The 10707-nt window shown below is 51.1% G+C and overlaps 1 protein-coding gene across 9 annotated transcripts in view; it reads left to right on the forward strand.

The window, feature by feature from the left end:
- The window catches only part of Trrap (transformation/transcription domain associated protein), a 93691-nt gene extending 83956 nt beyond the window's left edge, over window positions 1-9735 (forward strand). For 5 of the 9 annotated variants that reach the window (XM_029477030.1, XM_021163529.2, XM_021163532.2 and 2 more), the window contains 7 exons: window positions 266-491; window positions 1332-1549; window positions 3666-3850; window positions 4275-4352; window positions 7038-7241; window positions 7332-7526; window positions 8661-9735. In XM_029477030.1, coding sequence (XP_029332890.1) covers window positions 266-491; window positions 1332-1549; window positions 3666-3850; window positions 4275-4352; window positions 7038-7241; window positions 7332-7526; window positions 8661-8945 — 1391 coding nt within the window. In that variant the 3' untranslated portion in view covers window positions 8946-9735. The remainder of the gene's footprint in view (window positions 1-265; window positions 492-1331; window positions 1550-3665; window positions 3851-4274; window positions 4353-7037; window positions 7242-7331; window positions 7527-8660) is intronic. The other 4 variants (XM_029477034.1, XM_029477033.1, XM_021163536.2 and 1 more) reach the window with 1 other exon arrangement.
- Window positions 9736-10707: the final 972 nt, after the last annotated feature.

Raw genomic sequence — 10707 nt, forward strand, 5'->3', positions numbered from 1 at the left:
TAGCAAACAAGATAGATGTCATTAAAAGAAAGAACATAACATTGACTAGCCAGAAACAGACTGCGTCCATTGCAGTGAAGTCCCTGCAAGGGCTGTAAGATGAGACAGCCACAGGCAGTGTCCACTGTCCCCCTTAGCCTTCTCCTCAGCCCTGTCCCTGGATGGAGCCCAGGATTCCTATATGCTGGGCAGGCACTGCAACCAACCTGGTTGAGTTCTATTCAGCCCCTACAGCTTGTTTTAATCATGTTTATTTTACCTGCAGATTTCGACTTCAGTGTCCCGGGATCCATGAAGCTTCACAATCTGATCTCTAAGTTGAAAAAGTGGATCAAAATCCTCGAGGCTAAAACCAAGCAGCTTCCCAAGTTCTTCCTCATAGAAGAAAAATGTCGGTTCTTGAGCAATTTCTCAGCTCAGACAGCTGAAGTGGAGATCCCTGGAGAGTTTCTGATGCCTAAGCCAACACATTACTATATCAAGATCGCTCGGTGAGCACACAGGGCCTAGCAGTGCAGAGGGCGGGCTTTGGGCTGGCCTTGGCGCGCTGCCTCTGCTGGTCCCTCGGTATGAGGTACACAGCTCCGTCCAGGACCTGACATTATCAGAAGGCCAGGCTTGTTTGCAGAAACCCTTTGAGAGTCAGTGTAGAACTGGACAAGCAGAGCACTGCCAGCTGTTGATTAAACTCTTAACATGCAGTATTGAAAGCATAACTAGACTCCGGTGAGTCTGTGATGGCACGTGATACCCATGTGTAAGTCCTGGATGCTTAGGCAGGAAGATGGTTTCGAGTCAGAGCCACTCTGGCTTCCACAGAAGTACTAGGCCAGGCAGGTCGGGTGAGACCCTCGCCAGAACAGCAGAAAAGGGGCCAACAAATGGCTTAGTGAGGCAAGAAGCCTACCACCAAGCCTGATGATCCAAGTTCGATACCTGGACTCCACGTGGTGGGAAGAGTGTACAACTCTGACTGCAGTTGTACACCATGTATGCAAATGAAATAGAAATGTAATTGAGAAAAAGCCAAAATGAGTAAATGAAAGAAACTGGGCTCTGAGCTGGCAGCTGTCATGGTTGCTGTGTTGTGAGCAGCCCATGGGAGACGCAGCCTCCAGCCACCAACATGCAGCTCGTTTCTTATTTCTGAATTGGCTCTGCCCTTCCACACGGAGGACTTGTTTCCTTTCCTCCCTGTCTTCTGTCCATCCTCAGTGCATCCTAGGTTACCGTGGCTGCTGAACCGCCCTGCTGCTGCTCGTCTGTGGTAGTTAAGGTTGTTCTCCCCAAGGAAGTCCCTGCTTCATACCTTCCTCTCTTCACTCCTGTAGCTTTATGCCCCGAGTGGAGATTGTGCAGAAGCACAACACAGCAGCCCGCAGGCTGTACATCCGTGGGCACAACGGCAAGATCTACCCGTACCTGGTCATGAACGATGCCTGCCTCACAGAGTCGCGCAGGGAGGAGCGAGTGCTGCAGCTGCTGCGCCTGCTCAACCCTTGTCTGGAGAAGAGGAAGGAGACCACCAAGAGGCACTTGTTCTTCACAGGTATGAGAGCCACACCTCAGGGACAGGGCAGCTCAGGCCATCCTCCCATGGGAAGCTTTAAGGAGCAGCAGCCGCATGCCTTGTCCCCACTGGTCTCTCCCTGTGGGATGATTGCTCTCACTTGGGCTCCCTCCTGTGAGCAGCTCTGCATAGCCTTGTTTGTGGGCTGTAGCATCGGGTGGGGTTGCTTTGTCTCCGGGCTAACCCGAGGGCAGCAAGCAATGCTAGCAGGTAGTGCTGAGTACAGTCTCTTTCCTAGGGTTGCTGGCATTTGTGTGTGAGCTCTGAAGTTGGGGGCCTCCCGCACTGCCTGTGCTCCAATCCTATAAACATTCTTCTGACAGCAAAGCTATAACCAGTCCCCCCTGACCTCCTCCCCACATCTTGGAGACAATTTCTCTGGCCTGGACCTCGCTATGCAGATAGACAAGGCTGGTTTCAAACTCAGAGATCATCCTGCCTCTGCCTCTGCCTCCTGAGTGCTGGGATTAAAAGGCCTAGCTTAGTCTAGCTCATTTTGATGAGAGGCATATGACTTTCAAGTTTTAATATCTGGAAATCAGTAGATTCGGGGGCTGGAGAAGGTGGCTCAGTAAATAAGACTGCACGCTACTCTTCCAGGAGTTGGGTTTCCAGCACCCACATTACAGCCCTGTCACTCCAGTTCCAGAGGATATGACTCCCCCTTGTGGCCTCTGTGGGCAACTGCACTCACCTGCACACATGAATACAGGGTATTCATATACTTAACTATAAATGTAAGGGACTAGAGAGAGAGCTCAGCATTTAAAAGCGCTGGCTGCTCTTCCAGAGGACTGGGTTCGTTTCCCAGCATCCGCATGGAAGCTCACAGCCATCTGTGATACTCTGCTGGTCTTTGTGAGCGTCAGGCATTCTCTCTCATGTATGAGCAGCGGACACATACATACATTTAGGCAAAACACACATACAGAAAGTAAATCGAGATAGAAATGAGTCTTTAGGTTTTGGAAAGTGTTCTCTTTTGTTGTTGTTGTTGTTGTTACATATTTTTGGCTTTTTGAGATAGTAGGCCAGGCTGGCCTCAAACTCCAGATCCACCCGCCTCTGTGTCTCTAGTGCTGGGACTAAAGACATACACCATCATGCCCGGATGTGTATTTCAGAAAGATTCCAAAAAGAAACCTGAAGAAGTTTGTCATGTGTCAGAAAGCTGTGTGCACTGTAATGTGTATGTGCATGGTCCTTGCTACTTCCCACCACTGGGCTGGTGGTCCATAATACGTCCAGGCTGTTAGCTTGGAATCATGGGAATTTTTCATGGATGGCAGCCAGGGCAGCAGGCTAGCAGCTGGGGTCTAGCTGAGGTCTCGTCAGATTTCTCTGCTCTTAGAAAGCAGCCCACTGGCTACCCATGCTTAGGGCTCAGTACAGAACAGGGTGCATCAGGGTCTGCAGCCCAAGGAGATCGGTCTCAGTTGACTCCCTCCAACTGACTATAGTGGAATCTCTCTATTCCTTAAGCTGGCATCTTAATTAGTAAGCCTGTTTAATCAGTGAGCTGCCCCCATGGGGATAAAGAAAGAGCCTGCAGTGCTCACAAAGGCAGTGACTGACAGCTGGCTTCGCAATCAACTGTGGCATAGAGGTGGCAGGTGGCTACCTACCTACTGGTTGGCTCCCAGCTGGAGGTCAGGAGTTTGGCCATGGCAAATGCCATCCTAAAATATACACTGCCCAAGAAGCCATATCTCGATGCTGTAGTGGTCATGGGAACAGAGCGTTGGACTTCTCTTGTGAGTGGATCTCAAATTGCAGAAAAAGAGATGGAGCCAGCCCTTGTGGTTGCAGGTAGATGAATGCAACAAGTGCCTTAGAGCCCAGGCAGGGCCCAGCTAGGGAAGGCCTCTGAGGAGTGAGTGTGAGCAGAGTCCCTGCTAAGGATGTTTGGGGCAACCAGGGAGGAGTTAGCCCTACAGACAACTTTATGTCATCTCAGTAAATGGGCTCTTCCAGCTTTCTCTGGTACACAGTTAGCTGTGCTCTGGCTGGTGGTGGGAAGGGGAAGAGTGCTAACCTGCTCGCTCGCTCGCTCTCACCCCTGCTCACTCTCCTTCACTGCCCCCTTCTTCCTCAGTTCCTCGGGTTGTGGCTGTGTCCCCGCAGATGCGCCTCGTGGAAGACAACCCCTCTTCACTTTCCCTCGTGGAGATCTACAAGCAGCGCTGTGCCAAGAAAGGCATTGAGCATGACAACCCCATCTCCCGTTACTATGACAGGCTGGCCACAGTGCAGGCACGGGGAACCCAGGCCAGCCACCAGGTACCAGGCAGGAGGCCAGCTACCTCCCGGGGCCTCCGTCCATGCTGCTTGGTTGCGGTGGGATGTTCCGCGAGGGACTCCACTTCTCATGAGATGGGCAAGATCAGATGGCTGGTGACCATCTGCTGCAGGGGGTTTGTGGTGAGGTTCCTGACCTCAGAGAGTCCATTGTCCCTGCCCTGCACTTACAGAAAAGCTCAGAACTTAGACGTTAAACACCAGTGGATGCCATGCTCACTTGGCAGCCAGTGATTGGGTAACACACATTTAGACCCTGTGGGGTTTCTAAAGTGCAAACTATGGCACACTAAAACCTTGGGACCCAGCTGTTTGGGTTGCCTGGGGCAGGAGTACTGAGTGGGCCACAGGAGTCCCAGACAGCTTGTGCTCCCAGGGTGACAGAGGGCCCTCTCCTTATTTGCAGATTCCTGCCCTTGGCTGGGAAGATTTTGTCCAGGGTTGTGTGGAGCGGCAAGAGGCAGCTGTTTTGGCCCCTCCCCAGGTGCCACGGGGTCCTTCTGTGCATTACCAGGAGAGGCCACGGGGTGGGAGCCATGACCTGCCCTGTATTGCCCCGGGCTCACTGTAGTTTCTCTGGGCCCTGCAACATTAAGTTTTATTTAGGAAGCTAGAGCCCATAGGGCTTCCTTTCCATCTCCTCGGCATGGGCCTGGCGCCAGGAGCTGAGGCAGCTCCCGGCTTCTTGAGGCAGAGGGAGTGAATCTCTGTTTGCTCATAGGCTTCTGGGCAGCCTCCTTGAGAATTGGTGTTTGATAGCACAGGTCACGGCTTGGTCATTCTGTGCCCCCTTGGGCGGATGTGAGGTGTTCGTGAGGGACCATCATTCTGTCTGACAGAGAAAGCCATTAGCTAAAGCTGTGTGCTTCACCAATAACTGAGGCTTGCTGTTGGTCCTGCCTAAGTACAGCCTGAAGGGAACTGCAGGCCACACTGAGCCATCCCAGATCCTCAGCCTCCTCTCTGCACCTGATTGGTTTGGTTGGTGTCAACTCCGTGCATTTCCATGATTTAATAACACGTTTATTGAGATGAAAGCCGCATGCTGTGGAGGTCATCCTTGAAGGCATGGAGTGTCTGGCTGGTTCCAGTTGTATGGCCGTCACCCACCACTCCCTTCTCTCTCCTGTCCGAGCCACAGGCCTGCATTTGCCTGTCTTGGCATGGCGTGAATGGAACTGGACTTGTGTTTGAATTCTCACTTACATGACTTTAATCCGGATGGTTAGCCTGCGCCGGCTCCTGTTTCATTGTCATGTTATACTCTAGATCAGTTTGTCTGCTTGTCAGCGGACGGGCTTCTGAGTGAGTGATTTACGCTTTGGTTACATAACAAGAGCTGCTGTGGACATTGCTGCCCTTGTCTGTTTGAATTCATGCTCACATCTTTTGAGTATGTATTTCTCTTTACACCTGGATGGACTGGATGCAGGATTACTGGGTCAATTGGTGACTTAATGTTTAGAAGTTTGGTGAGCAATATCCCAGGGTGCCTGCAGTGTGCCCTAACTCCTCTGTGTCCTTCCCAGTGCCTATTGCCTGGCTTTTTTTTTTTTTTTTAACCATAGCTGCCCTGGAAGGTGTGGCATGCTGCTACTGCTGGCTGCGTCACTGTAGTTGCAATGGCTAGGGTTTTCTCTGTGTTACTGGCTATCTTTTTTCCTTGCAAGACACCTGCTCAAGGTCTCTACCTGTTTTTAAATTGGACAACTTGCCTTTTTTTAATATCCATTTTTACGTTTGTGGGTATTTTGCCTGAATGCATGTGTGTGGATCATTAGCATGTCTGGTGCCTAAGAAGGTCAGAAGAGGGTGGGTCCCCTGGAACTGGAGTTGCATAACGTTGCAAGCAGCCATGCGGGTGCTGGAAACCCAGCCCAGGTCCTCTTCGAGAGTACGGTGCTGGTTGAGCCATCTCTCCAGCCCCTCATCTGTTGTTTTACAGTAAATTCTAGACATTCTTATGTGACCTAGTGACTTTCCTGGGCTCACTTTGTGAAGTCTGTTCTATCACATGTAGCCATTGAAATCAGCTCCTTTTGGTTGTCAGTAGATGGTCTGATAGATGTTTGAGCGTGTGTGTGTGTGTGTGTGTGTGTGTGTGTGTATTTTGGCAGTAATGGAGATTGATGAGAGGGCCTCATACAAATCGGCACTCTACCACTAAACCACCCCAGCTCTTGACTTGACAGATTTCTTAGATGTTTGAACCAAAACGCCTTCTGTTTGTTTTGATGGTGTCTTATCTGTCTGGGGCTGGGCTGGCAGCATGATCCAGTGGTTTGTAGCTTTGCCGTCCCCTCACTTCTACTGTGGCAGAGCCTCAGGGATCACACACAAACACACTTGACCTTGTAGGATCCAGGAATGTGCTAGAGCTGTCAAAGCTGCTGCCCCTCCCACCCCATCGGCCTGCATTGCTTTTGTCTTTGGCCAGACTCTTGAGCGCTCCAGCTGGTGGTGTGGTCTCCGGCACCTCAGTGCTAAATGCTCACCGTCAGTTGTTTTCTAATCGCTGTCTTGGTTGGGTGAAGGCCACAGGCCTTATCTGTGGGGTTTCTGTAGGGTCAGGGTGACTCTGGGACGAGGGCTAGCAGTCCTGGCCACTGAGGATGTAGGAAGACGAGTGACAGACAGAAAGACACATGGAGTTGCCACCAGGCTCGCTGCTCCTGCTGGGACTCAGCCACTGTTCTAGATAAGAACCTGTCTATTAGAAGCCTTCAGTCTCTAGACCCCCGGGAAAATTGCTTTTGGCCTTTCCCAGTTGGGCTAAAGCTGTTCCTGAGATTGGGTATCTTGCAAGACAAAACTAAGTTCATGCAAATGTCTTTTCTCTTTTTTAATTAGCTTTTGGGTTCATGACACATCCCTCTATACATGATTTAAAGAGGATATTGGTGTCCAGCTGTCCTTTGTCCCTTTTGTTAGCTGGCTGTTATTTCCAGAGCAGCAAGGGTGAAAGCAGTTTTGTGTGTTGATCTGAGAGGCATGTTCTGCGCAGCCGTGGCTTCCGTTCACTTGCACAGGCGGTGGGGACATGAAGCTCTGAGGGACCGCGATCTGCGGTGTTTAGGGGAGGCTCTAAGTAAACCAGCAGTTGCAATGTATACGAGCTCTTAGTCTGCTGGGGAACATGGGCAAAGAGTCACACAGTGATGTGTTCCAGGTCCTCCGAGACATTCTCAAAGAGGTCCAGAGCAACATGGTCCCCCGCAGCATGCTGAAGGAGTGGGCCTTGCACACTTTCCCCAACGCTACAGACTACTGGACCTTCCGGAAGATGTTCACTATTCAGTTGGCGCTCATCGGCTTCGCAGAGTTTGTCCTGCACCTAAATAGGCTCAACCCTGAGATGTTGCAGATCGCTCAGGTAACTTGCTGTCAGCAGCCAGGTCTTGCTGTGACTGCTGGCTGTGTCCTGCTGACATGGGCCTTAATCATGTCTCCCTCTGAAATGTAGGACACGGGTAAGCTGAACGTTGCTTACTTCCGATTTGACATAAATGATGCAACTGGGGACTTAGACGCCAACCGACCAGTCCCTTTCCGCCTCACGCCCAACATATCTGAGTTCCTGACCACCATTGGTGTCTCTGGCCCGCTGACTGCCTCCATGATTGCTGTTGCACGGTGCTTTGCCCAGCCTAACTTTAAGGTAGGTCTCACATCTTCCTGTGAGAAGGGTGAACCGACTCCTTAACTCTCCTGACCTGTGACCTGAGTGGCGCTTGAGGCCTGTGAACAAGGAGGGGGTGTTATAATGGAATATTTAGAGGTTTGCAATGTTCTCTGGCTAGAGATATGCAGAATGAAAGTCAGGCCACTTTGCCAAAAGGGAACTAGGGTCCTTGGTTGGTCCGCTGCTCATTGGCTCCCTACAGCAATTCTGGCTCATTTTCTTGGTGTGAAAGGCTGAAGTATTGTCAGGCTTGCTGCCTGCCTTTCACAGGAGTGAGGCCCAAGCAGTCGCAAACACCTAGAGTTATCTTGGTTCAGTTCCATCTGTACTCTAGTTACAGGGAATCTGATGCCCTCTTCTAACTTATGTGGGCAGTGGGCACACAGGCGATATACAGAAAGGTTTTCCAGAAACATCCATATGCAAAAAATAAAAATAATGTAAAATATTTAAAAATCAATAAATAACTGATGAGCAGGCAAATAGCAAGGGTATTCAAGGTAAAGCGCGGGTGTGGGCGCACGCCTGGAGCGTCAGGAGGAGGGGTTGGTTCATAAGGGTGGGGCGGAGGTGGGGTTTTGTTTTGATTGACAGTCTTGACTTTTATAAGCGTAGGTTGACTGCTCATAAATGCCCTGTGTTAATAGGTAAGATGGTAAATAGGGCATTTCTTCTCCTGGCTGTTAATTCAGAGGACAGTTTGTCTTACTGTACATACATCTAAAACCAGTCCAATCCAGACCAGATCGGCCTAGTGTCCCTAATTCCCCAGATGTGTTCCGGGACGGTTTGCCGCAGAGTCACCAGGTTTGTTGGGGAGCTGTGTGTGTAGCTCAAGCCAAGCTGGGGCTGCATTGATTTGTCCTCCACTCACTGCCATGATGCCTTCAGCACCTCTGCCCTGAGCACAGTGAGAGGACACAGCATTGAAGCCTGCCGATGCTGGTGTTCTCACTGTGCCCAGGACGCTGGCTACATTTCAGTGGCTTCTCATCAGATGCTCCTGACATTATACCATAGAGCAGTGCTTTGTGCAGTCCCTAGGTCTGGCCTGGCCCTGATGGCTCAGCACCCCAGTGACACAGCCATCTCCCCCTCTCCTTTGCGCAGGTGGATGGCATTCTGAAAACTGTGCTCCGGGATGAGATCATTGCTTGGCACAAAAAGACGCAGGAGGACACTTCCTCTCCACTGTCGGCCGCGGGGCAGCCTGAGAACATGGACAGCCAGCAGCTGGTTTCCTTAGTTCAGAAAGCTGTCACTGCCATCATGACCCGCCTGCACAACTTGGCCCAATTTGATGGTGGGGAGAGCAAGGTGAACACCCTGGTGGCCGCTGCCAACAGCCTGGACAACCTGTGTCGCATGGACCCTGCCTGGCATCCATGGCTGTGACCTCAGCAGCCACCCTACCCAGAATGTGAAATGAGCCCCTGGCTGTTGAGACCTCTCTCTGCCTTGTTACCCACTTTATCCAGTTACCTTCCCAGTAGTTTGTGTGTGGAGGGGCATGAGGTTAGTCCTGGAGGGAGCCCTGCACACAGGATGGCCAGGCCATTGGTGATGGCAGAGCTGAACTCAGCAGCCTCCGAGATGCCTTTTAACTTGAGGAGCCCCAGACTGGGACTCCCTGTGTACTCCTGTCGCAGTGTGAAGGGCAGACTGAGAACGTCCCCTCTATCCCCCAACTTCCAGAAACTACACCTCAGAGTGACTGCGCACTGTCAGACCGGGTCTAGGGAATCCACAGTGTTAGAGAAGCAGGATCAGCGGGACAGGCGTGCATCTCTGAGCACAGATCTCACTCCATCTCGCCAAGACTGATGATGAGGCTCAGTGAGCCCAAGTGGCCTGCAGGGGAAGCTGCTCCGGGCCTCAGTCAGATCCGATGCAGCTGTGCAGAGCGGAGCTGTGAGGCCAGCGGCCAGCCTTTCTCTTTTTACTGCCGGCTTGTTGGATATCTTTTAGAGATTTACTATCATTGTACCAGAAAGAAAGAAAGAAAAAAAAAAAGACAAGAAAATCATTTTGTTTTTCCTTCCTAATTTAAAAAGAAAGCAGTGAACGTTTGTCCCCTTTAGTCTGTTATGTTGACATTTTTATAAATCTGAGCATTGAGAATGTTCTAGCTAAATTTGTACAGTGTGATTTTTTTTTTTTTTAGAATAAATATTTTATAAAAGTATCGGCTGTACCCTGTTTCTGTGTCAGCGTCTGTGTCCATGGGCGCCTCTTCCAGCTCAGCACCCGCTGGCCCCTCCTGGACACAGTAGGGTGTGGCTTTTGTTTTTTTAAAATATTTATTATATCCAAGTACACTGTAGCTGTCTTCAGACACTCCATAAGAGAGCGTCAGATCTCATTACGGATGGTTGTGAGCCACCATGTGGTTGCTGCGATTTGAACTCAGGACCTTCGGAAGAGCACTTGGCGCTCTTAACTGCTGAGCCATCTCTCCAGCCCCCGGGTGTGACTTCTAGATGATGGTGCTGGCTGCCTGTGAAGATATGGTGGCCCATGGTCACAGGTGGGTGAGGTCTTGGCTCCCAGGGTCAGAAGCAGACCAGCCCATGTAAAGCCTCGGTGATGGGAACAGCAGTCCTGCCTTGGCGGTGAGCTTGTCCCTCTTCAGCCTACTGACTAACCATGTACGAGGAGCCTGTGGGAGGTGAGGCTGGCCCAGTGTCTATGTCTTAACCCTGGGAAAGCAGTGTGAATCAAAGTACAGGTGGATCTGAGACGTTGTAAACGTGTGGCTGTGACATCGGCCTGACACGGGATGTGGAGCTCCGTCTAAGCCTAAAAAGGAGTGTGCCTTTGGCAGGTGCCAACTTTCTACAGGGCTCACCACAGCTGCTTACACATAGCATGGATCACAACCCCTTCTTGGCCCTGGCATCTCATCTGCTTTCCCCTTGTCCCTAGCTTGCATCTCCTGAGGCTAAGCTTACTCTAGCGTGAGATGCCAAGTCTCAGGAGCGTAGCCTCCGGGCTCCTCCCTAAGAGGATGCTAACTACACCCCAGCATACAGCTACAAGCTCCTTTGTGGCTGGTTGGCCCCAGTAGCCTTATTGGAGTCTTAATATATCCCCAGGCCTTGAGCTCTGGAGGCCCTCAATCAAGGAGGGGAGTGGCTCTACACTTTACAGAAAAGGA

This window comes from Mus caroli, chromosome 5 (assembly GCF_900094665.2).
Source record: "Mus caroli chromosome 5, CAROLI_EIJ_v1.1, whole genome shotgun sequence".
NCBI classification, from domain to species: domain Eukaryota; kingdom Metazoa; phylum Chordata; class Mammalia; order Rodentia; family Muridae; genus Mus; species Mus caroli.